Source organism: Cervus elaphus, chromosome 4, assembly GCF_910594005.1.
Source record: "Cervus elaphus chromosome 4, mCerEla1.1, whole genome shotgun sequence".
NCBI classification, from domain to species: domain Eukaryota; kingdom Metazoa; phylum Chordata; class Mammalia; order Artiodactyla; family Cervidae; genus Cervus; species Cervus elaphus.
In genome coordinates this window covers 45,896,149-45,922,417 of record NC_057818.1, presented here as the reverse complement: position 1 = coordinate 45,922,417, position 26,269 = coordinate 45,896,149, and the positions used below count along the sequence as shown (strand labels likewise).

The 26,269-nt window shown below is 55.7% G+C and overlaps 1 protein-coding gene across 5 annotated transcripts; it reads right to left on the bottom strand.

Moving 5' to 3' along the window:
* Positions 1-835: 835 nt before the first annotated feature.
* On the bottom strand, positions 836-25,551 carry GRAMD1A (GRAM domain containing 1A). 5 transcript variants are annotated; one of them, XM_043892277.1, is made up of 21 exons: positions 25,417-25,551; positions 24,303-24,623; positions 15,412-15,622; positions 15,305-15,325; positions 14,746-14,830; positions 14,500-14,603; positions 14,324-14,419; positions 13,490-13,570; positions 10,022-10,134; positions 9,696-9,846; positions 8,972-9,170; positions 7,689-7,832; positions 6,034-6,152; positions 5,800-5,942; positions 5,121-5,224; positions 4,862-5,035; positions 4,685-4,772; positions 3,668-3,679; positions 3,237-3,344; positions 3,032-3,152; positions 836-1,285 (listed from the first exon to the last, which is right to left on the bottom strand). In XM_043892277.1, exons 2-21 carry the CDS (start codon positions 24,572-24,574, stop codon positions 1,193-1,195), a joined length of 2,439 nt encoding a protein of 812 aa, XP_043748212.1. In that variant the 5' UTR covers positions 24,575-24,623; positions 25,417-25,551; the 3' UTR covers positions 836-1,192. The 5 variants fall into 5 exon arrangements, with proteins under 5 accessions (XP_043748212.1, XP_043748218.1, XP_043748225.1 ...); XM_043892283.1 differs by lacking the exon at positions 3,668-3,679 and having other exon boundaries at positions 25,417-25,550; XM_043892290.1 differs by lacking the exons at positions 24,303-24,623; positions 25,417-25,551 and adding an exon at positions 20,089-20,846.
* Between the last annotated feature and the right edge of the window lie 718 nt (positions 25,552-26,269).

Below are 26,269 nucleotides of genomic sequence, written 5' to 3'. Positions count from 1 at the left end.
TGCCTGGGAAATCCAATGGACAGAGGAGCCTGGTGGGCTACACCCTGGGGTTGCAGAGTCAGGCACAACTGAGCGACTAATACTTCAGACCTTGGCACAGAGCCTGGTACATACTTGGTCCTCACTATATGACTTACTTTTTTTCTCCCCTGATTTTTCTTCTTCCATAATAGTAACCTTTATTGAATATTTATTCTGTGCAGGCTATTTCTAGTAGCCACCTTTATTAATTCCTTGAATCCTTTTAGAGTGGTTCTCAAAGTGAGGTCCCTGGACAATCATCATGAGCCTCACCTGGGAACTTGTTGGCAGTGTAAGACCTCAGCCGACGCATGGCAGGTGGGCTGAGTCTCAAACTGAGCGTGGGGTCCGGCATTCTGCTTTTTAAGAGTCCTCCAGGAGATTCTGATGCAGCTAAAGTTCGAGAAAACTCACTTCTAACAATCCTGAAAGACCGGTGCTATTCTTTGTTTTTCTTGGCTCAAACCTGCACCCTCTGCAGTGGAAGCACGGAGTCTTAGCCACTGGACCACCAGGCAAGTCCCTGACTGGTGCTATTCTTATGCTCATTGCAGAGGAAACTGAAGCTCAAAGAGGTTGAACTGCTCCAGGTGACATGCCCGCTAAGTATCAGAGGTAGGATAGAGCCAGGCCACCAGTCTGTCCTTGGAGCCCCCACACTGGATGCTGATGGTGCAAAGCTGCTTGGGAATTCCAGGTCACGTCAGTATCTGTGGCCCCAGAAAATGGATCGTATGCCCCTCCTACCACAGCGGGATCTAAAGTATAACAGGAGGCTCTCACCGCTCCCAGGGCCCCTACAAGGACAATCACAGTCATTTCCAACCTTTTATTGGGGCTCTGTCAGCCCCAAATAAATATAATACATTAAACCCAGAGCTGAGGGAATCGTGCACCCCAGGAGGCACCCCCACAACCCCAGACGGGCACAATAAGTTAGTGGGGGGCCTGCCAAAGGCCGGGCCAGCTCCCTGGCAGGGCAGGTGACGGCAGCTGGACTCGCACACGCTGGTCTAAAGTGCATCTCGGTTCTGTGGTCCCCGTGTCTGTGTGGCCCCTGGCCAGGCCACCGGGAGGGGTGGGCGGGAGGCTCCCGGTGCTCACACTGTGCCAGCAGTGGCCACCGAGCCTCTGTGTCTGTCTGTCCATTTAGGAGGATGGCCGTGTGTCCTCAGGAGAAGCTGTCGTCAGGCTGTGGCTGGGAGTCGAAGGGAGGGTCTGAGACGGTGATGCCTTGATGTAGCTTCTCCAGTGAGAACTTCATCTGCAGGGAGAGGTGGGCAGGGTTGGGGGGTGAGTGCTGGTAGGGGTGACACACTCCCACCATCCTGCAGCTGAGGACCTAGGCAAGGTCCAGAGAGGCCAAGGTCAGCCTGTCCTGAGAGAGGAGCCTTTCTGCACCCAGTCTGACTTCTCATAGGCAGAGGACGAGATGGTTGGATGGTATCACCGACTCGATGGACATGAGTTTGAGCATTATCCGGGAGATAATGAAGGACAGGGAGGCCTGGCGTGCCGCAGTCCATGGGGTCGCAAAGAGTCGGACAAGACTGAGTGAGGGAACAACAAAGGCAGCAAGTGGAAGCGGCCCAGACGGTCTGGGTTCAAGTCATTTTATGGGGTAACCTTGGGCAAGCCCTTAACTGCCCCAGGTCCCTCAGCTGAGACACTAGTCAGTAATATTCCTGCATCAGAGGATTACTTCAGGGATCTCCCGGGTGTACGCCTAGGAGCTGGCATACAGGGTGTTGGGTGCAGTTAGCTAGTCTTACTCCCTGCCATGCGACCTTGGGAATGTCTCTGCCTCAATGTTCCTGTCTGTTACATGGCAGGGGGTGGGAGGGGTGGAGTGGTAACAAGAGCATCCCCCTCGAAGGCTGGCCACGAGAAACAAATCAGTTGGTCATTTTAGCTCTTAGAACCATCTGGCTCAATCAGTGTCTGCTGTTAAAGTTAATTTGTGTAGTCGATTCCGTGCCCTTGGCAGAGAAACATAATCAGAACTGAACTCAGGATGGGAAAGCCCTGACCTGCTGTCTCTGAACAATGGCACCCCAGCCTCAGTGATCCCTCGTCCCTGTCCTGCACAGCCCTTCCCCTTCCTCCTAGCATGATTTCAGGGTGCAATGAGGCCCCTAAAGGTAGACCTCAGCATTATGGTTCAGAGTGACCAGAAAGGACTTTTAGCATCACCCAGCAACGTGGGCTATGATGCCCTTGGGCACCCAGTCAAGGCCAGATGCTCCCCAGCGCCTGGCACCTGTGCTGACCCACCACTGCATTTACTGAGCACCTGCTTTGCAGGATCCCACTAATAACAGCAAACACAGGCGAGGTGTTTACGTGAGCTGGGCACTACTCACAGGCTAACTCCTTTCTAGTTGATACTATTTTCTGGCCACGCTCCTGGCCACAGCATATGGGGCCTTAGTTCCCTGACCAGGGATCAAGCCCACAGCCCCTGCAGTGGAAGCTTAGAGGCTTCCGGTGCTATACAGTGGGTGTCTGGGGCAACCCCTCCTGGAGATGAGATCCCTCACATGATCCCTTAGTCATCTCACAGGCAGGAAGGGGTTCAAGGACCAAGCCTCATCTACCCCTGGCTTCTGTGACTGGTTGGGGGAATGGGCACGTGACCCAGCAGCCAGTAAGAATGAGCTCCTTCCTTTGGCTGCTACCTCGGAGCTGCAGGTACCATCTCAGTCAACCTGGGATGCTCCTGAAACAAAGCCAGTCCCGGGGGTGGGCAGAGTCAACAGAAGGTAAGAGACCGATTCTTATTACTATTGGGTAGCTGGATCCAGCCATGCCTGAAGTCAAGACATCCTGGACTTCTTCCCCAGGATGAGAAGCAATAAATGCTATCTTCCATCTCGCTGATTTCTCTAGCAACCCTGGGAGGTGAGGACTATGAATGGCTTCCTCATTTAACACAGGAGGAAAGCGAGGCCCGGATGCATTATGCCGCATCTCAGGACGTGACTGCAGGACCCCGCAGCCCAGGCCGCACCTCGTCCAGGAGCTCCACGGAAGCCCGCAGGATCTGCCTCCACTTGTGTACCTCGACGCTGTGGAACTGCTTCTGCAGGGCCAGGATCTCCGCCCACTCCGTGGCCGTCTGGGGGAACTTACTGTGGAGAAGACAGGGCCCGGGTGGGGTCTTGGCCTCCCCCACACCTGCCCAAGCTCCCAACCCCCTGGGGCTACCCACTCACCCCTTGGCCAGGGCCAGACTGTGCCAGGACTCAAAAGTGTGAGCTGTCCTCTCCAGGGACCAGAGGCGGTAAAAGAGGAGGACGTTGAGGGCAATGAGGACGATGAGGCTGGGGAGACGAGGTCAGAGGTCAGGGGTCAGGATCCCAATGCTCCCACAAGTGGGCGGGCACCCACTTGACCATGCCTTGAAGGGGCACCATGACTAGCCCTCTTTCCAGAGGAGGAAACCAAGACTCAGACAGGGTGAGTGACATGCCTGGGGTCACAAAAGCCAAAGCCAGGGTTCAAACCCAGGCTGGCCTGATGCCTGAGCCCTTAACTGCCGTTCCAGTCACCTCACTGGGGGGAGCCGGGGGCACAGAGTAAGGAGAAGGGGTTGCAGCTGGGGGGCAAGACACGGGGGAAGGGAGGGTGGGACGCAGGACCCTACCTCACACAGATCCTGAGAAGGCAGAGAGAGGGGGAGACAAAGAGATGAAAGCTGCCCAGCCTGTCCTGGCCACCCCTTGACCCCCAACCCCAGCAGCCCCAGGCTGAGCACATCACACGCCCCTCATGGACCATTGTTACTGGCCAACTGAGGCCCAGAGGCTGAGCATGAGGCTGATCTCTCACTGCCCATGGTCTGGCAGGAGCGTGGATCTCATTTCTATCTTCTCAGAGTGCCCTGCCCCCAGCCCAGGCCTCTGTACATGTGGGATACCCCACCACGCAGGCCAGGATACCCCCAGGCAAGGCCTGTGTGCAGGTGGGTCCCCCCAGGCCAGCATACCCCCAGCCCATGCCTCCATGCAGGTGGGTCCCCCAGCCCAGGCCTCTGTACAGGTGGGTCCTCCAGCCTAAACCCACTCTGGGGGGTGGGGGGAGGTGGTCTCAGCTCAGAGTCCTCTGCTTTCCCGGGATGCCTTCCCCAATGACCCACTGTCCGGCCTAGAGGAAGCCTTCTGCGGCCTCCCATGGCTTCCCTGTCGCCCTTGCCCATTCCCTCCATCACAACCCCATCCCTCTGGTCTGGTGCCAGACCTGTCTCACCCCAGGACTGCTGATCACTACTGTGTCTCTCGTGTCACACAGCTCAGGGCTAAGCACAGAAAACCTGAAACCTCCATGGGTAAACCTCTCCTGGCCCATCTAATTCCACCTCCCCTGGGAGCCCACTCCTCCAGCTCCCTGGGCGAGGCCATGCTCCCTCTGAGCACTGCCCCCAGAGCCCCAGGGTTTCCCTCTCCCTGTGGTTTGACCTCTCCACGAGAAACTAAGTGATACAAGCTGAGGAGCCCTCCTGGGCGCATCCCAAACATCGCCTCCTTTAACCCTTGCTGTGGGGTAAGCCCACGCTCCCACGTAAGCAGAAGCCCAGAGAGGCCAAGCACTGGCCCAGGGCTGCACAGCCAGGGTGCAGATCCAGGCCTGTCTGACCCCCCCCAAGCCCGGCCCCCTTACTCACACAATGCTGATGAGAACCAGGGCGCTGGGGGTGCCCGCCCCGGGGCCCTGGTCCACAGACGGTTCTGAGAAGCGGGAGCTGAGGGAGCCTGTGGGGGAGCAACTCCGAGTTAGATGGACTCATCTCTACAGGCCCCCAGCTCCTCCCTGGCCCCCCGCCAGGCCTGACGGAACCCACCCGAGGTGTGCATGCCAGTCCGGGCACAGGGGTCAGGGTCCGGGTGCGGGGTCCCATCACCGTGAGCCCTCCAGCTCAGAGGCCGCTTCCGCCGGCGCAGGCTGGACAGCAAGCCCCGCGCGTCCTTCCCGCCTTCCTCCAGGGACAGCTTCTCAGCCTTGGCGAGCTCTCGCTCTGCGGACACAGGAGAGGGCTCTGCACGGCCGCCCTGGCCTGGCCCTGACCCTGGCTGCCGCCCGCCCTGGCCCCTGCACCCTACCCAGGTGGTGGAAGTAATCCTCGATGCCGCTCCACGAGTTCTTCTCAATGAGGGACTTCACGAGGCTCCAGGGCTGCTTCCGGTAGCGGATCTCGGAGGACACTCTGGGGAGCAGGGCCGGGGGAGGGGGTCAGGGGCTGACTGCAGCCTTGCTGTCCCATTCTCCAGAGGGTATGTGCCCTCATCTAATTCAGAGAGGGCCCCATGTCACCCACACACAAAACAGACACCCCCCCGCAAGGGTTCCCTGTGATCCCCACACAACACCCCACTCAGCCCGCAGCCCCTCCTCTGTCCACACCCGCGACCATGGCAGGTCCCCCACCGTCACTGCTGCCCCAGCACTGCCCACCCAGACTGCCATCCTAGCCCGCACCTTACCCTTGAACCCCTTCCACCCTGAGGCTATGTCCACCCCCACGCGGGGGTCTGAGAGACACAGCACGTCCCAAACTGAGCTCCCAGTCTTCCCCCCAAACCCTCCCCTCCTTCCCCTCCTGGTCAGTGGCGACTCCGCCCTTCTGGTGGCTCAGGTCAACCACCTCGGGGTGTTCCTGACTTCTGCTCATCTGCCGGGGTGGCAACCAGCATTCTGCGGCTGACTCGAGACGGGGAGAATGGGGTGGGGGGGCTCTGGGACCACCTGGGTGTCAGGTGGTGGAGCCAGGGCGCGGCTCACCGGAGGCGGGCCTTGTTCCGGGCGAGGCCCAGGATGCAGTAGCGGTGGGCAGTGTAGAAGTAGTCTTGGTAAGGGATGCCCTGCGTCAGCACCTCGGAGTCCACCACACACCCTCCCGCCTGGGGGCCGCGCCGGAACAGCGTCTGCAGGGCCAAGGGGGGAGCCAGGAGTCAGCACCATCCGCCCTACCCCGACCCTCAGCCCTCCACCCGCCAGCCCCCCTGCCCAGCTCACCTGTGTCTCCACCACAGAGGCGCTCTTGGGCCCCAGCGGGTTGCTGATGGGAATGGTGTAGGTCAGCACTCGGCGCTGGTGGCACTTGCTGTCCCCGCTCCAGGGGCTCAAGGTCACGTCTGGGGGGTGGAGGGGCAGAGTGAAGACCCCAGTCTCCAGTCCTCTGCCCTCAGGCAGTAGGAGACCCAGTCCTCTGGGGAAGGTTCCAGTTCTTTGGAGACTGGCTCCTAAACCCACACCTCCTCCCTGCCCCCACCCTGGTGTCTGTCCCCCGTCTTTCTTCTAGATGCCTAAAACTTTAGATGCTGCTGATCTTTGGAGCCAGGACCTCTCTCCTGCCCATACTTCTCAAGCCCTCCTGGGCCCACTGCATCCACTCTGCAGCCCTTGTCTCCATGCTACCAGTACTGGCTTCTCCCCTGAGCCTGAGACCTAGGGTCCTGCGATCTCTTCAACACCTCCCCCGGATGTCCTCAGGACCCTGCATACCCACTGGCCTACCCAACCCCTGAAACATGCCCCTCTTCGTTGGGCCCCACTGTCCTTTAGGCTCCCTGCAGAGCTTTGGGCCTCATCCCGGTCACTATCTATTCACTGACTGCCTCAGCACTGTCCTGGTTCATCCCATCCTTGCCATTCCAGGGCACCTCTCCAGCCTTCCCCTGAGGTTCTGGCCTCCATCTCCAGCTCTGGTCCAGGGGAAGCTTCTAACAGCCAAGGCTGACCCTGTCCCTCCCTACAACACTCTATGGCTCCCCAGTACTGCTGGACAGAGTCTGAGCTTCTCCATCTGATGTGCCACTCTCTCCAGAAAATAAGCATAGTTTGGGGGGATTCGAGTGCTCCCAACGTAAGGCAGTCTTACCCACTCTGCAGAGGATGCTGCATGGTTTGTTTTCATCAATCAAGAAAAAAGACACAGGCCCCTCCCCAAATTGAACCACTTTCGTAGCCTCCTGAGCTCCCTGCTGGTCTCCTGGTCAGCCCTTCCGCCTCCCCTGGTGCTGTGGCTTCCCCCCTCCAAACCTGGCCTTGGGGGCCCAACCCCAGGGGCCTTCTCCCAGTGCCTGCCTCCAGCTTCAGGACCTTTGCAGGTACCCTGCTGGCCTCCCCGGGCTTCCTCTCTCCCACCCCCTCCCACTTCCCTAGGAAAGCTCCTCCATCAGGCCTTCGTTTCAATTCATATCCTTCCAGCATCCTTTCCTGATACCCTCTAGATCACAGCCACCCCTCTGATACACATGTTTATCTGTGTCAGTATCTCTTCACTGCTGTTCCCACTGGACTTGAGTTCATCTGTCTTGGGCTCTGCACTGGCCTGACAGAGCAGTCTTTAATTCATATTTATTAAATGGCTTCCTATCTGCTCCTATTCTAGGCACTTGCCCAGTACTGACTCATTTAGTTCTCACGAGAACCCGACAAGGCAGGTACAACATCACATCTGCCCCACACAGAAGAAACTGGGGCACAGAGGAGGTCTGCCCCTGGCCCAAGGCCACTCAGCTGGTAGGAGGTGGAGCCCCTCCGGTCTCACAATCGCTGCTTCTCACGCCCTGACCCACCGCACCCAATCTGCACGGCGGTTCCTGCCGGTCTCCGGGCCTGCTCCTCCCCGCGCCCTCCCCTGTAACGCGGCCAGCTCAGCCGCTGACCTGTGAACTTGCACTGCTGCAGGAAGTCCTGCAGGAAGGACGAGTCTGAGAAGAGCATCTGCTGGAGTCGCTCGGCACCCACGTGGAAGACGGAGTTGATGAGGAGACGGCCGGAGAGGTCAGGCAGCAGGGCCGCCAGGTCGGCTGGGCGACAGAGAAGGACAGTGCATGGGGCTGCCTGCGTTCCTCGGGTTCCCTCTGGGGGGACCGCTCCTCCCCACTCCCAGGCTTTGTGGGGCGGTCGGGCAACCCCGTCCTCCTGGACCAGAGTGGACACTGACATGCACTGACTCAGCCCCCTCCACCACGGGATGGCTTTAGGGTGGGCGTGCGCCCCGAGCCAGACAATCAGAGCCATCACTGTGGGTTCAAGGTGGAGCACACACCTAGGCCCAATACTTGCAGTCCCAGTGACGACGGGGGTGGACCTGTCATAAGCCCACCCTCAAGCTCATAACCTTGAGCCTTTGGCCAAGGTGATTGGTTCAGGGGGTGTGTGTGTGCGCGCGTGTGGGCATGCACAAGTGTGTGTGGCTGATGGCCAAGTCATCAGCCACAGTTATGGGACTCAGGGGTGGGGGTGTGTGTGTGCGCATGCCTGTGTGTCCCAGGCCAGCCACAGTGATTGGATCAGGGTGTGTGTATGTGTGCGTATATGTGTGTGACCCAGGCCAGGCCACTAGCCACAGTGGCCAGCTCTCCATTCAGAGCCAACCCTAGAGCTTGGTGCAATCACTGGGAAAAGCAGGCTTTCTTTCCACCAGGCTTGTCTGGGGCAGGGATGGAGCTCTCTCTGCCCCCACAAGAGTAGAAGCGACCTGAGGATGCAGTCGGCATGGAGAAAATGGAAATGCTGTTGCCGCTGATGGGAATAAGCCAACACTTATGGACTGGCCCAAGCATTCTACATGTATTAAGCCATTTCATCCTCTTCACAACAGCCCTATGAAGTAGGCATTATTACTGCCAATCCATTTTTCAGATAAGGAAAAGGAGGCTCAGAGGTTGAATAATTTGCCCACGTCACACAGCTCAGAAGTGGCATGGTCAGGATTTGAGCCCCAGCCATCTGGCTTGAGATTCTGTGCTCCTATCCACCTTGCTAAGCTGCCTTCAAAGCAGAGCAAAATATGGACAGATTTCTAACAAGAACACCTGAATGCCTTATCTGCCCATGCTGTGGATTATTTCAGTCCTGTGAGCCAGCAGCTCCCTTGGTCAGCCCGTCTGAGTAAAGTCTGTCTCATGTAGCCAAAGCAAACGAGTCGGGCCACTTGCCTCACCTTCCTCCCCCGTGGATGAGGAGGAGTTACTCGTGTCCGTCAATAGTTCCTCACTGGGCAGCAGATCCAAGGGACCCAGGGAGGTGGGCCCGTCAGGTGAGGTGGGCTCTGTGCTCGGGGGTTCAGCCACCGGGGTCACTGTCTGGCTGGAGGAGGCGTCTGGCTGACTGTCTGTCTGCTCCTCCTTGTCCTCCTCTGCCTGCAGAGAAAAGTTTAATCCAAGCTTGTCCCTTGGGTGCCCACATCCACCAGAAGGCTTCGAGACTGTAGGAAAACCAAAGCTGGGGAGGTCGTGTGTAGCGAGGGCTCATAGCTGAGTGGCGAGGGGTGCTGGGGCCACCCGGAGGAGGACTCCTCTCAGCCTCTCAGTCAGGCGTGTCTTGGATGCCTGGCCCATAAGCTTTCTTATGCCTCTCCTGTCCATGCCTCATCTGACTGCACCCCACCTCATCCATCCATCCATCTGTCCATTCCTCTCTTGGCTCTTCTGTCTCTCCCCCTTTCCATCTATCTACCTGCCCCACCTATTTCTCTCTCTTCCCCTACATGTGCTTATTTTCCACACCCATCTTCCCAGCTCCATCCCATTCCTCCATCCATCGCTCACCTCCCCCTCCAGCCACCTCTTCTCTGTCTGCTCCCTGCTGGTGCCCTCAATGTGTCAGTCCGTTCCTCTCCCCAGCCCCACCCAGCACCCTCCTCTCTCCTCTACCCGCCTGCTCACCCCATGGTCTGCATCACTGCTGGCCCGGGACAGGTTGGGGGTGATGCGGCCACGGCGTGAACCTGCGGGGCTCGGCTCCTGGCTGTGGTCAGCTGCCCCCGAGGGGGTGATGTCGCTCAGGGCGATTACATCGCCCACATCCTTCGGGCTCCTGCGGAGAAAGAGAGGGAGTGAGACCACTGTGATCTTTGAGATCCCACGCACCCTCCTGGTCTCCCAAACTTTTGTACACCCACCTCAGTCCACCCAGGATTCCAGGAGCTACAGACACAGTCCCTTGTGTCTCCTCCCAACCCCCCGGAACCAGCCACCAACCATCGACTCACCCTAGGCCATTCAGCTGCAAGGGGCAGACATAGTCCTCATCCTCGCTGGTGAGACCCAGCTCTGAGCCGTAGCACTGATGCACCAGATGCCAGAGCTCGCGGGGACTCAGCGTCTGGATGGACAGGACGTTGGGTTGGCCTCTACCTTGCAGTCAGAGCCCTTCCCTCTGGCCCACACCAGCCTCAGCCTCAGCAGTTCCCCCGGTGTCCACAAGGGGGAGCATGACTTCCCATCGCAGACCTCTCTCAACCCACTGGGTAGGAGCCAGTGTACTGGGGAATTCTCCCTTGGGTCCTCACAATACTCTCACTGCTACAGGTTAAACTTCCCAGTTTTATAGAGGAGGATATGAGGCCCAGAGCGGAGAAGTCGTGCTTGAGTTCAACTCTGAGGTTCAAACCCAGCCAGACTCCGGAGCCAATGCTCCCACCCACCATGCGGTCCTGCCCCCCATCAATACTTCTCCCAGGCGTCCTCAGGAGCTACCCACGGCCAGAGTGGCATGATGAGACTGATGAGATAGTAATAATAATAGTAGCAGCAGCAGCAACTGACATTCACTGAATTGTTACCACATGCCAGGCATTCTTCTAACCCTTCACGTGTGCCAACTCAACAAGTCTTCAAAACAATTCTGTCAAGTAGGTGCTAATATTATGATCCTTTCAAGATAATGACAATGAGGCACAAAGGTGCGTGTGTGTGTGCTCAGTCGTGTCTGACTCTTTGCCACCCCATGGATTGTAGCCCGCCAGGCTCCTCTGTCCACGGGATTCTCCTGGCAAGATAACTGGAGTGAACTGCCATTTCCAACTCCAGGGGATCTTCCAGACCCAGGGACTGAGCCCATGTCTCTTGCATCTCCTGCACTGGCAAGCAGGTTCTTTGCCACTGGTGCCACCTGGGAAGCCCCACAGAGGTAGGCAACATCATTCATTTAGGAAGTGGTGGTACTGAGGTGATGGGGCAGCCCTGGAGCTAACCACTTGGATGTACTACCTCCCAAGAGCTGACGTGATGGAGCACTTATTCTGGGGCCAGCTCAGGTGCTACAAGGAAGGAATGGTCCCCATCTGACAGATGGGGTTCAGTGACTTGCACTCAGTGATGGGGCTGAACTCCATCCCCAGCAGTCTGGCTGCCCTCAGCCTCCCTGAAGACTCTGATGCTGCCCTGTCCCTCCCTCAGGCTCCTGCTCCAGAACTCTTGCCCCTGAGGATGGCCACAGCTGCAGCTGCCTCAGAGGACAGGATATGAGTGAGCCCTGCTAGAGGAGTGTGTTTGGGCCTTCTGAGGTGCTGCATGCCAGCAGTAGCAGACCCCAACATCTATCCACCCTCCCTTCTTGCCAGCAGGACCCTGATAAGTCTGGGGTGAAAATCTTCCCCAGCCCCAGCAAATTAAAACTGGCTTATACCAACTCATTTTTTTCATTTGCCATATAATCCATATAACTCTGCAACCAAAGGTGATCATGTGACCAAGTTTTAGCCAAAGAAATGTAAGGAAAAGTCTGCTGAAAGAAACTTTCCCTTCCTGATAAAGGAATGCTCACTTTCCATCCATCCCTTTCTTCCTTCACGTTTGGGACACTTAAGTGAGGGCATGACATTTGGAGCTGTAGCAGCCACACTGCAACCATGAGGCAATAAGCATGTGAACAAAACATTAACAGCAGAAAGATGATGGTGTGAAATAATGGATAAGAGTTTGGAAAAAAAAAAAAGAGTTTGGGTCCTGAATGACACAGGGAGCCCTCAACCCCACCGCCCCCCACCCCCTGGGATTGCCTACCTCCAGACCTCTTGTTACGTGGGCATCAGTGTGATTAAGTGGACGCCAGAACCTGACTACAATGGGTCAGAACCCCACTCAGCCACAGAAAAGCATATGTGACCATGGACAAGGCTTTCCCTCTGTGCCTCCTTGGTGAAATAAAGATAACCATATTGCCTCAAAGGGTGGCTGTGATGATTAAGTTAATTCATGGAAAGCTCACAACAGTTCCTGGCACCCAGTAGCTCTGTTAAGTGCTAGCTATTATTATTACCATCTGAAGTACTTCAGCATCTGTTTGCTTAAACCATTGTCTGGTTGGGTTTTCTGCTGCTTGCTGCCAAAATGCATGCTACATAAACTCATTCAACCATAATGGACATTCCAGGACAGCCCACTCAGAGTTGGCCCATAACAGACTATTAGAATGTGATAAGTAAAGGTCTGAAATCCCTTACTCAAAATCTTTGGGGTAAAACTTGATTCAAAATTAAGAAATTTGGGGATTTAAGAAAATTTATACAGTGCCTATACTGTAATACCCAAAATATCTGTATTATATTAGTATCCAGTAAGTGCAGAGTATACCAGAGGTTCTCAAAGTATGGTCTGACTTCTGGGTGTCCCCTAGACTCTTTTAGGGAATCCATGAGGGAAAAATTATTTCCATTAAGTATGAAAGTGTTAGTAGTATAAGATATTACTTGCCTTTTTCACTTTTATTCTTTCATGAGTGTACAGTTGGGTTTTCCCAGAGACTTTGTGATATTATCATTGTTCTGGTGGCTAATCCAAGTGTAGTGGTGTATCTTATGCTTAAAAAGCTCCCAGTTTCGATTTCTAATCCAGTATATATTGACAGATATACTGCACTTAAACAAAAGCTCCTTGGAGTCTATAATTAAAGAGTGCAAAGGGTTCCTGAAACTCTGGTTTGAGGGTCACTGGTATATTCTATACTGGATACTATAATTTTATGTTGAATCACAGTTATATTTAAGATTGACCCCAGTCATACATATAAATATTTTGTGGCCCATTAATTGAGATAAATACAGACCTGTGTTATATAAGAAGCACACAGCATGTTTTAAGTTTAAATTAATTCAAACTGAAATTAAATTACAAATACAGTTCCCCAGTCACACTAGTCAAGAGTTCAACAGGCACGTGTTGTTAGTGACTATCATACCAGACAGCATAGCACCAAGTTCTGTTAGACGGTGCTGACAGGGATTGTAAATCTCCATGTTAGCGCAAGTCAGGTTTTGTTGCCAAATGTATCCCAAATCTCCCCATTTTCAGAGCTTTTTTTCCTTTTTTTTTTTGGCCATGCAGCATATCGGATCTTAGTTCCCTGACCAGGGATTGAACCCACGTTCCCTGCATTAGAAGCTCAGAGTCTTAACCACTGGACTGCCAGGGAAGTCCCTTCAGAGCATTTCCGATTCACAGGTGGTTACCAAGGGGCCGTGGGTACGCATTTCTGGGGTGGGCTATGGCACTGCAGCCCGTGGAGGCCCTCTGGGCAGTGGGGGGTGGCCTATGGAGAAGCTGCAGGTGTGCTGGGAGCTGCTGCCCATGGAGAAGAGCTGGAGGGGTCCCCCAAGTCCTAGCATCCCTGGCTCCATGGTGCCCCCCGACCCCCGCCCGGCCTCTAGCCTCCTTGTCCAGGAGTCGCCCAGGCCCACCTTTTCAAGCAGCGCGTTCTGCCAGAGGCGGAAGATGAGGAGGAAGCAGCGATCTCGGGCCCCAAAGGAGGTGAAGAAATGCTGCAGGAGAGAGAGGGGTGTGAGCAGTTGGGGAGACACCAAGCCAGAGCGAGGAGGAAGCTCCACCTGTGCACACGCCGTGATCCCGGTTCCCCAGCCCGATGTATCTACTGTCATCCCTTCGCTCACCCCACAGAATGTCAGTTCTGTGCCCAGCCCATCAGTGGACAACTCTGGAGTCCCAGTGATTAAGAGATGGCCCCTAGCTCTGCCCCGGGACTAACAGTCCAGGGCGGGAGACAAGGTCAGCCCAGAGTGGCTGGGCTGCTCGGGGGAAGCCCAGGGCACATACCCAGTCTCCTGTGCCCACTTAGGGGTGGCTAACAGATCCCCCTTTGGCCAAGAAAACACAAAGAGAAGTCTGCTGTGAAGACTTCCCTCCCTATTTCTTTCTCCTGTCTGGGCCACTGGTGTGAGGCAGCCATCTTGGACCATGAGGCAACAATCATGATAGATGGAGTATCAGGGAAGGTTTCCTGGCAGAAAAGGCCTCTGAGCTGATAGAATTTTTCTATTAGGACTATCCCTGAGCATCTGTGTGAGGGGAGAGTGCAGGGCCTGAGTCAGCAGCAGGTGCAGGGGTCCAGGCTAGAGACGATGGGAGCCCAGGCTGGGGCTGGAGAGTAAAGAGAACAGGTATTCCGTGGGAGAAGCTGGGTGCAGAGTGAACAGGGCTCTGGGTGGTGGGGAGGAGAAAGGAGTCAATGAAGATCAGGGACCCAGGGGCCCCTGTTGGCCGCTCCTCTCGCTCACCTTCTCGTTCTCCGTGCAGATCTGGATGGCATTGGGGATCAGCTTGGCCGTCTTTTCCTTCTTCAGACACGTCACTTCCTTCAACTGGATGGAGATCTGAGGATGAAAGGTGGGTCAGAAGGGGCCAGGCCACTGCCCGCCCCGGGGCCCTCCTTGTCCCGGGTGAGTCGGCTCACGGTTGTCTCCCAGCGGAAGATGTTGCTGTAGAAGCAGATCCAGTTCTCGGAGAGATAGAGGCGGCCCTGGAGGAGGATCTCACGCTGCAAGGCACAGGAGTAATCTGAGGCGGCCGAGAGCAGAGACGGGCAGACACCCGAGTCACAGGCTGGCCTGGCCTGGCCGGGCCGGCGCACGCGGGGAGGGTCAGGAGGGCAGAGCTGGGGGCTCAGGGTCTGGCTGGGGGTGGTGGGGGGACGACTCACCCACAATGAGGCGTTCTGCTTCAGGGAGTTTGCTGAACAGTTTCCGGAAGTCCTCGTTCCGCTGTTTGTACGTGGGGCTCAGCATCTGGGGGACGTTTGGGAGGTAAGAACTGGGGCAGATTTTCACACCCCTAAAATTCTGCCCCTCAAAGCTCCCAGCACACCTCAGTCTCAGCCCGGGACAGCCTCTCTGAGGCTTCAGTATCTAGCTCACTTCTGGCTCCCACTGCCCATAACACAAGAGTAACCATAATGAGAGCCATTTACTGATTGCTATAGAGCCAGGCGCTGTGTCGGGCACCCAGCAGCATCACTGACTCCCAGGGAGTGTTCCCTTCAGTCTAGTAAGGTGGGTACTGTTTCTCAAGGAGACAGCAGCCCAGAGAGGTTAAACAACTCGCTCAAGGTCACAGAGCATGTAAGCAGCAGCACGGGATGAGACCACCCCCCCAGGTCTCCTGACCCCAGCACCCACTCTCTGACAGCGGCAGCCAGGGGCCCCAGTACCTGTCCCCGTCCCTCTCATCCCTCCGGCAAGGCCCCCTGCCCAGATACTTACACTGTACCAGCTCTGCATCTTCTGCAAGAGAAAGGAAAGGAGTCAGAAGGAGCCCCTGAATCCCCGTCCTCCCACCCTGCCCCCACCCCACCTGAGCTGGCACCAACCTTGCTGTTGCGGATGAAGTTCCGGCTGCCCAGGCTCTGGGTGCTGGGTGTCCCGGGCACCCCACCCTTCTCTGAGGAGCTATCCGACCCCTTCTCCACCATGGTGCCCGGTTCCGGCTCAGGCGGGGGTCGGCTTGGGGGCAAGAGCTGTAGGCGCTTACGGAGGGATGGAGAGCTGCTTGGCGTGCTCCGGCCAGAGTGGGGGGTTGTGCTGGGGGGAGAGGAAGAGGGTTCTTATGGGGGGAGGTAGGCTGGGGGGATGACGATGGGCCTGTTTTGGGGGGACCCCCCTTCAGCCCACTGACTCTCACCCACCCACCCTGCTCCACCTCCTTGCAGAATGATCTAGAGCAGGCCTCACAGCTCCCTGTCCTCGGTGAGTTCATCTATAACCCAGGGGTAAGAAACATACGTTGTCTTCTTGTTTGGAGGGTTAAACAAGTCCATACATGTAAAGGGCTTCTAACAGAGCCTTCTAACAGAGCCTGGCATAAAGTGAGCTCTCAGTCACGCCTGTTATTTTTCAAACTAACTTATTCATTCATTCATATATTAAATATTTGTTGAACACATACTTTCCACTCAGTTGCCTGAGCTAAAAACCTAAGCTGCTTCTTCTTTCCTACTTACTCTTCATTTTTAATGTTAGCAGGTTTCCCCTGCTCCAGCTCTAAGATCTATTTCCATTATTTTTATGTTGCCTCCTTCTTCCTGCACCAGGACCCTGGCCCAGCCTCCAGGTTCTCTCCCTCCTGGACATCTCAGCAGCCTCCTCCCCGGTCAGCTCAGGGCCCTCCTGTCTGAGCTCTCCCCACCATTGCACTTCACTCCAGGGGAAGGCAAGGTCCTCACCCCATCCCCTGCTCAGGACTCTCTTCTCTAAGACGCCTCCCCTTGCCTCTCCATGTAAAGCACATTCCTCCTCCCCAGCCCCTTCCCTCTCCACCATCCTTCTCATCACTTCTCCTGCACTTCTGTATTTTCTGGTTTCAAATCCTCCCGAACCAGCAGGTGCCCTTCACAGGGGGAGGGGGTTTCATCCGCAGGTGCACCCCCCTGCCTAGAAGGAGGCCTGGCATACTGCATGTGCTCTGCAAGCTTCTGCCCTTGTGGACTGAATGAGTGATTCAGTCCCCCCTACCTACCCCACCCCCAAACTTGGATTCCACCAAGTATATGACTTGCCCAACCCTTGGCAGCCTGAGACCACTGCAGATCTCAGTTGGGCCACTTTGCTGTGTGACCTCAGGCAAGTGTCTGAACCTTTCTGGGCCTCGGTTTCTTCTCGAGTATAATGGGACTAATAGCAACATCCACCTCACAGGGTTGTCTGGAGGAGGACATAGATACATAAAGCCCACCACCTGGAAGGCATCCTGGAAGGCACCTTTATTAACTGTCAGACTGAAATGGAGCACATAGCCTTGCTGTCAACGCAGCCCATTTGCTGCCAAAGTGCCACGCTGACTCCAACAGGTACCGCACAAATACCTCAGCCTAACCCAACTGACCCCAACTCCAGCCATTCACTCTCTGAGTGCACACCGAGCCCCTGCCCTGCACCAGGCACTGGGGACACAGAAGGGGCAAGACAGATGCACCACCTGCCCACAGGGACCTGGCATTCTGACTGGGGAACAGGGATGATCAATAAGAGAACAGGTAAATGAGGATGATGACCTCAGACACTGGTCAGTGCTATCAAGCAGCGCTGCTCACAGGAAGTGCCCAGAGTGGTTAGAAATGCAGAGTCCGGGACCCACTGCAGACCTCCTGAATCAGGAAGTGGGGGTGGGACCCAGGAGACTCTAATGCAAGTTCAAGTTGGAGGACCCCGGAGATACAGGAGGACTAAGTTGGTGGGGGCGGGGCAGTGTTCAGGGCACACTTGAGCTGAGCCCCAAGGACAAGGATCTGGCAAAAGGCCGGGGAAGGCTGTTTTAGGGGCAGGAACAGTGAGTTCCAGAACAGGACTGAGCTTGGCAAGGCTAAGGAGGAGTGAGGTGGCCAGGGGGTGCTGGGGAAGGAGGATGGGATGCCCCAGGCCCACCCACAGGTCCTGTAGGCCCTGGGCAGGAGTCTGGGCTTCACCCTGAGGGCCCTTGTGGGCTGAGGGAAGGGTTTGAAGGAGGGCTGATCACATTCCCCCCTTGCCTCATCTTCCTGCCTCTCCAGCCTGAAATGATCCCCTGGAGAAGAAAATGGCTATCCACTCCAGTATTCTTGCCTGGAGAAGCCCATGGACAGAGGAGCCTGGTCCATGGGGTCTCAAGGAGTCAGACATGACTGAAGTGACTGAGCACAAGACCCCCCCCCCCCCCCAAGCTCCTGCAGCCGCAGGTCTGGGGAGGGTGCCTGCAGACAGGTCCAGCACACGCAGCCAGGGCACGGCCTGCGCCCCCAGATCTTGCTCTCAGCAGGACAAAGAGGAAGTGCTGACACCCTGCGGCTGCCCCATCAGGCAGGCTGCAGCAGTGGAGGGAGGGGCCCTGCCATGGTGACACGGCTGGAGGCACTTGGAAGAGAATGGGGTCTGTCACTGCAGACACCTCACCTCTGGCCTCCTGGGCCTAAACAGCCCTCTGGGCCAACAGCTCCCTCTGGGCAGAGGCATTCTGTGCATGGGTGTGCACAAAAGAGAACCTCCACATGGGTCACACATAGCCAGGGTCCCAGGCAAACCGCAGTTCCCCACAGTTGTAAGATGTCTCCCCCACCCCTCACCCCCACACACCCAGCAGTAATGTCACAGGTATACTACAGTCACACACAATGCCCCAGAAGTCACACACACACCTGCATGCATGACAAAGACATGCAGCTGCAGAGCGTGACAGAAACAGAAAAGTCTCAGGTACATTCACACATACAGCTCCAGGGAGGTTTTGCAGGAGACTTGAAAGTAACATTTCCACAGTGACAGAGAGGGCCATACAGTGAAAGAACAGTCCCAGAGGCCCCCAGCTAGCACGTGCACCACCCAGGTAAATTAAGTCCAGGCTCAGCTCAGTTCTCATGGCACTCCCCATCAGGAGCGGAAGACAGAGCAAAGACCTGCTCTTACGTGGCGCGAGATGGACGTGGCAAATGCTGTTGCCGAGTGACTGAGAGCCCTACACACACACAGCCGTGAAGGACTCAGGAACAACGCAGCCCCGGAAGGCTGTGGACACACCTCGACAACACAGTGGCCAGGGATTGAATTTGAAATCATGCGTGGGACATGTTCTATACACAGGAGAAGTTTGCTCCAGACCGTCAAGGGTACACCCAAGGTCTCCAGAGGGAGGGTCCCAGGCTCACTAAGAGCCACAAGGGGTCTCTCTCTCTCGTATTCTTCACACACCCTTCACACACACAAAGCCCCAGAGAGTCCCAGCTGCTCACATGGAAGCCAGGGGCATACAACAATGTCATAAGGGACACACACAGAAACTTTCACACAAAGATGGAATCAGACGTAGATTTAAGGTACAACCCCAGAGGGTCTCAGTCATACTCACCAAGGCTGGAGCCAGACAGTAATGTCACACATGGACACACAGGTGACTTACATTTGCCCACTATGCTAATAGGTACAGAGGTAAATTACAAGCACACACAGATGTGAAAGGTCACAGCAGCAAACAAAGAGCCCCTGACACAGGCGCACACACACTACAAAGTCACAACTGAACACATAGGCAACTTACAGTGACACTTGGAGCCACAGATGGAATCCGAGATAATAAATTCACACACACAGGCACACGGCCAAGGAGGACCACAGCTGTTGCTGCACACTAGGAGGCTTAGACACATGTACACACACTCCAAAGTCACAACTAGACACGCGGATGTCTGATGGAATGAGGTACAGTGCACACACAACCACGGAAAGTCACAGCCGCGCACACAAAGCCCCAGACACACACGACGATCCCAGTCAGACTAACACTCGGAGCTTACACCACCACATGAAACCACACACACACAGAGCCAAAGAGGATCACAGCTGCCTGCACACCAGGAACCCAGACACGCACACACACGTCCAAGACATCTACAATGCATAATCTAGAATACTCTGGGCCGGGACAGGGACTAGGTCAATTCCGTGCTCAGGACCCCAGAGGATCTGAGGCACGCGGTCGGCCGGCCACGTATAAGACCCCATCTGAGCAACCTCGAGACTCGAGACAGACCAGAACCGAGGGAGGGGGCCCAGACCTGGAGAGGCTGCTCCCGGGCCTGTCCCGGACTCACGGGCCTGGGAGCCCGGTCGGCGGGGTCTCGTCTCCGCCCAGCCTTGACCGCAGCCCCAAAGACCCGGGTCAGCCTCGCGCCCACTCCTCACCTCCCAAGCAGCGGCAAAGGAGGCCCGGGGCGCTCCCAGCAGGCCGCGCTCCTAGCGCGATGAGCCCCGGACCCTCAGCCAAAGCTCGGCCAGGCTGGCGCATCGCGTCCGGGCAGTGCCAAGCAGACCCGGGGGGCTACCCCGCCGTCAGCGCCCCAACCCCGAGTGCACCCCTGGCCCCCGAGGCCTCCCTCCTCTCCCCTCCGGCCGACCCCGGTGCACAAGCTCCTGGACCTCGGCTGCGATCGCGCCACGCCGGGCCGAGCCCGTGGAGCCCCCGCCCCAGCGACCCCCGCCGGACCTCCCCGCGCCCGCACCCCTGCCCCCGCCGCGGTCCTCACTCGAACATGGATGCGGCGCGGCGGGCGCGCCCAGCCGCAGGGCAGGGCCGGGCCGGGCTGTGCAGGGCTGGGAGGCGTTAGGCGTCCCCGCCGGTCAGCCGCCTCTCCTTCTTTGGCTGCCGTGCCCCCCACCCCCGCCCAACCCCGCCGCCCTCTGCCCGCACAAAAGGCCGGGGCCGCGGGACGCCGCCGAGGCGTCAGCTCCGCTTTCCTGCCTCCGCCCCGCGCGTCACGGCCCCGCCCCCCGCCCGCGGGAGGGGGCGAGAGGGGAGGGCTCGGCCCTGGCGGGGAAGGGTGGCCGGGAGGGACGGCTGGGCCTCGAGGCAGACTCAGATCCCCGGAGGGAGAAAGGGACCGGAGGGGAGGCGGGAAAGCAGGAGGTGAGAACTAGAGGGAGACCCCGGGGGGGCTGGTCAGAGGCGAGGGAGGGACGGCGGGGACCCAGCGGGACCCCAGGGAGGAATCCGATACTGGAGGGAGAATTAGAGATGGAGTGACGGGGCGCAGGAGCAGGAGGAGCGAGACAGAGGTCGAGAGGGGGCGGCGGGGTCGTCAGGGCCCGGAGAGAGCAAGAAGAGGGGCGAAGAGAAAGAGAGAGACGGAGGATCTAAGGAGAGAGACAGACAAATGGACCGGGAAGGGACGGAAAAACAGAGAGACAGACTCGATCAGAAACACAGCTCCGCCGTGGTAGCCTGGGCACAGGCCGGACGCGCTCGCCTGGTACCCAGAGAGGGGTCCTCCGCTCCAGTGAGGCCTCGGGCCGGGCGCGCTACGTACCCCTACTCTCCACCCGGGGCGGAACCTGAGAGAGGGGGCGGGGCTGGGGATGGGAGGGAGATTCGGGGAAACGGAGGTGTTGGGGCAGTGGGGACGCGGGAAACCGCAGCTGGCGGAAAGAGGTGGGGCCCTAGGCCTCCTCCCTCTCCACATCTCTGAGCGGCGTCTCCGGGGACCCCTTTCGGTGCCAGCCGCAGTCAGCCATGACGTCGAGCAAGTCACCCCAGTCCCGGGAACCCCACCAACTCTGTGGTCAGGGTTTTCCCACAGGACGGGGTTGGGAGCTGGGGAGGTGGGAGTGCTCCCCTTTTATAGAAAGGGAAGCCCCGGCCTCAAAGATGCTAAGTGACTCGCCAAGGTCACTGTTGGTGGACGCAATCCTCCATTGATGCCCTAACCCACCTTTATCTCTGCAGCAGCTGCCCAGGTCTCTCGGTGTCCTGGACTCCTCCCCCGAGAACACAGATTTGTGCGCAGAACCTCACAGCTCCTGGCCACAGGCCCCCTAGCTCAGACTTGCTCCCCACCCCTCTCCAGAACAGGCTGTTCCTACCTCTTGGAAAAAACTCCATTCCCACTGCTCTTCCACACTTACACCCCTTCCCTCCTAAAACATCCACTGACTTCTCCATTTTGGTGGGTGTGTACTCAGTCACTCAGTCCTGTCCAATTCTTTGTAACCCTGTGGACTGTAGCCAGACAGGCTCCTCTGTCCATGGGATTCTCCAGGCAAGAATACTGGAATGGGTAGCCATTCCCTTCTCCAGGGGATCTTCCAGACCCAGGGATTGAACCCATGACTCTTGCATCTCCTGCGTTGGCAGGTAGAGACTTTACCAATAGCTCTGCCTGGGATGCCCATTTTGGTGGGTGGAATGCCCCAAATTTCAGCCTGTCTTGACCCCTCTCTTTCCCTCTAGTCTCTCAGCAAACCCTGTAGGCTCCTCCTACAAAATCTATCCAGTTTAAACTCCTCTCCCTCACTGCCCCAACCCTGGCCCAGCCTCCATCCTCTCCCTCCTGGACCATCATACAGCCTCCTCCCTGGTCTCCCTGCTCCCTCCCAACCCCTACAGCCTGCTCCCCACACACAGCCTGAAGTAGCCTGTGAACCCGTGTCAGGTCGAAGCCCTCCAGCACAGAGCCTTCTGACTGCACCTCAGTCCAGCTAAAAGCAAAGTTACCAAAGACTCCACTCTTAACTTCTCTGGCTCCCTTTTATTCACTGCCTCTAGCTTACTCAGCCTCCCTGCTGTTGCTCTGACTCCCCAGTTCCTGTTCCTGCCCCCAGGCCTTTGCATTCCCTTTCCCTCTGTAGGAAAGATCACTTCTTGGACAACTGCCTCTCAAGGTCAGATCTCAGGGTCAGATCCCAGTGAGGTCCTCCTCCCACCATCTCCCTCTGTCTCACTGTTCTCTTTTTTTTGTATTTCTCTTGGCCTGTTTCTTCTTTTGAAATACTTAAAAATTTTAAATTAGGGAATGTTTATTTCAAACAGGAAAAATACAAGAGTTATCTTGGTCCCCACCAAGCATATATAATAGGTGTGGACATTTTACCATTTTTGTACATTTTTCTATCCTTTTTCTGCATCAAGATGCATCCACTAACAATATATCCTGTTGTTCAAAATCTTTTAAAAATATACATAATTAGGCTCCTACTATCATTTTGCAACCTGTTTTTCTCCATCATCTTTATTTCTGAGATTTCTCCACATTAACACACAGAGCCCTACTTCATAAACTTTAACTCTTATCCAAATGTTCATTGTTGGAAAAAAACACAATGGACATTTCTGTTAAAGGCCAGCGTAGTTCTTTCCTCCTATAGCCTTCAACCTCCTTGTTCCTGTCTCCTTTTGCCAGAGGTAGTGTTCCTTTGTAGAAGTTTTGTTTAAACATTTTTTTTTTGCCCATGAGCTGCAACAGGAAATACCATTTATATTGGTCTCCAAGTACACAATTAGAAATAGAATCAGCCCTCTATATCTGCAGGTTCCACATCTATGGATTCAACCAATCAAAGATCAAAACAGAATTTTTTTTAAATTCTGGGAGGAATACACTTGAAACTAAGACAACATTGTAAATTAACGACACTTCAGGTTTTAAAAACTGGATAGATAATATTATATTAATTTCAGGTGTATAGCATAATAATTTTTGTATAAAAATTTTCCAGAACAGGAAGGCGATAAATTAGGAGTCTAGGATTTCCCTAGCGGTCCAGTTAGGGCTCAGCGCTTTCACTGCCAGTACTGGGTTCAGTCCTTAGTTGAGGAACTGAGATCTCGAAAGCCCTGTGGCTTAGCCAAAAAGAAAAAAAATAAACAGCAAGGATATACTGTATAGCACAAGAAAGTATATTCAACACCTTACGATAAATAACCTGTAGTAGAAAATAATCTGAAAAAGAATAGATATATATATATGTATGTATAATTGAATCGCTTTGTTGTACACCTGAAACTAACACAACATTATAAATCAACTGGGCTTCAATTTGAAAAAAAATTTCAGAAAGCAAACTTGAGTTTGCTGGCTGGCAACTGTTTGCATTGTATTTGGAGCTTCCCTGGTGGCTCAGACAATAAAGAATCTGCCAACAAAGCAGGAGATGCAAGAGATGCGGGTTCAGTCCCCTTTTGGGGGAGATTCCCCTGGAGTAGGAAATTCTGGAGCAGCCTACTCCAGAATTCTTGCCTGGAAAATTCTGTGGGCAGAGGAGCCTGGCGGGCTACAGGCCACATGGTCGCAAAGAGTTGGACATGACTGAAGTGACTGAGCATGGCACAGCACAGCACAGAAACCTGTGAGTAACCTAGAGGTATTCCAAAGTATACAGGAGAGTGTGAGGAGGTAATGTGCAAACACTACACCATTTTATATAAGAGATTTGAGCATCTGCAGAGTTTATCCACAGGGGTCTTAGAATACTCCCATGGGGATGGAGGGTCTGCTATATATGTAATGTCACAAAATCAGTAGGAAACCACACTTGTTCACTGCCTGCTACATTGCATTTTTTTCTTAGTCTTTTTATTTTTTGTTTTTTTTTTACACTGTGTTATGTTCAGTTCTCTCCTGATTCTATCTGGGGAAAAAAAAAAGTGTTCACTGCAGTGTACTACATTGGTTTCATGGCCCTTAAATGGGTCATGACCCAAAGTTTGAAAAACACCAGTTGGTGAGTATTTGCCTCTGGTTTTAGTAAGCAGTGCTCAGCTGAGCACAGCTGATTAACCCAACACATATTCCAGTTTTTATCTGCATGTATTTCACAACTTCCAGTCAGGCCCCTGTGGGGCTAAAGCCACATTCTAACTGACCTTCAAACCCCCACCAGGACAGTGCCAGCCACAGGAAACCCACCCTTGAGCTTGAGTCCTGAGAGAGAGAACCCCCTTCCCATCCCACCACCTAGGTCTGACCTGTCCTGGGGCGAACTCTCCGGGTCTGGGGTCCTCGGCAGCTGCAGGCACTGAGGGGGTGGAGTGCAAGAGGGTGACTCCTCATCGCTGGCTGGTGTTATCTGAATGGTGGGCACCTCCAGGAGCTTCCAGCGCTTAGGGGCCAGGCCCTGGACCCTGCCACCCTGTGCCTCCTGGCTCGGCCCCTTGGCTGGGGGCACCTGTGAGTCCTGGGCACAGACATCCTGGGTCAGCAGGGGTGCACAAGGCAGCAAGGGCAGGAACTCAGTCATGGGGATGGCTCTGCCACCCAGCCGGGGGTCTTGGACCGTGGTATGGCCTCTGGGGGAGAAAGAAGAGGTGAAGGGGTGGAGGGGAGAGTTCCCAGACAAACCCTGCCCCTCACCACCTCCCGCTGCCCAGTGGGAGGAGGGGTCAGCTGAGCTTCAGAGCATAGCTTGGGAGTCAGAGAGATCTGGGTGGGATTCCTGTCTCGGCCAACACCCTCCTTTGTGACCCTGGTTCCTCTTCTGGAAGCTGGAGAGCCTGATGGCGACCTGCGAGGGTGGCCGGGCAGTGTCGGGGAGCTCTGACAGGTGGAGGGCTAGCCCAGGGTCTGGCACATGGTAAGTGTGCCCCTGTTCTGGGGTTTCTCTTTGTGCCCCGGGACTGGGGTTTATTTTTTCTAGCGTGAATGAGCTACGGTCAAGCTCATTCTCTATACACCCGCCACCCCAGCTCCCTTCCCGATACACAGGGCCAGGAAGCAGCCAGGTCTGAGGGGGCCCCAGGGGCCCAGGGGCCTGAGTAACGGCTGATTAAGGCCAGGATTTCCCTTCCCTCTTTGCTCAGCAATTGCCCCTCCCAAGACAAACAAAGGGAGGGAACGAAGCCAGTTCCTGCCGTTATGATTGTGATACTGGAGGCCGCATGGGTCTGGGGAGATGAGATTAGTGTCTGTCTGTCCTCACTGCAGGTCACGGTGAGGGCTTCTTGGCACCCCGCTGCTGGGGGAGAGACAGGGAAGGTTGACCCGTGGGACCCAGAGAGGGTTTCCCCTGGTTTGGGAAGAACCTGACCCTTACAGGCCAGGCTGGGACCCCAGAGTCCTTCCCAGACACCCCAGTGCCCCTACCTTATGGCTTCCTCCTCCTTCCGTCCTCACAGGCTGTGCTCCGGCTCCTAGGGTTAGGGCAGGTGACCAGGCCCTATTCTTTCCCCCGGGGAGTCCTGGCTGAGCCAGGGAGTCACGACCTTGTCAGGCGGAATAGAGTGTCCGGCTGGAGTCAGGTTCCCCTCTGGCCAACTGTTCCCAGGAGAAAGGGCTGAGTGGGGGTGGGGGTGTTCCGACCTCAGAGGAGGCCCTTCCCGCTTGACTCTGCCCTGGGGCTCTGCGGCTCCATCTTTCCTGTTGGCTGCAGCCTGTCACAGTGTAGCTTCTGTCCCCATTTCTCCCCCAGCACTGCTCCTCCAAGCCCAGACATCACTCCCATCCTCATCCTGTCCTGCTCTTAGCGCCAGGAACCTTCGAGACTCCAATTCCTTCCTTCTGGTGGGTTCTCTTGGCACTCCAGGGCACCCTACTGACAGCTCCTTCTCACTCTGTCTTCTCCACCTGATTGGTAAAAGCTGGCATTCCCCACAGCTTAGCTCTTTTTCAATTTCATTACATGATAATTGACACACGCTAAAGGCTGTCTGGAGCCTAGTTGTGAGGTAGCAAGTTTAACAGTAAAACGAACCCCTCAGACCCAATTTGAGAGCCAGCATGTCACTGTGAGTCCCACCCTGCCTCCCTTCCAGAAGTCTCCATCACCCCTCATTTATCAGTTATCATTCCCTCTTTTAATAGTTTATTTTTTAAATCAGTTCGGCATGCATTCCTATTATAATTTTAGCTTTACTGGATTTTGAGCTTTATAAAATGGAACATTCTGTGTTCAGTCACCAAATCGTGTCCGACTCTCCTCGACCCCATGGACTGCAGC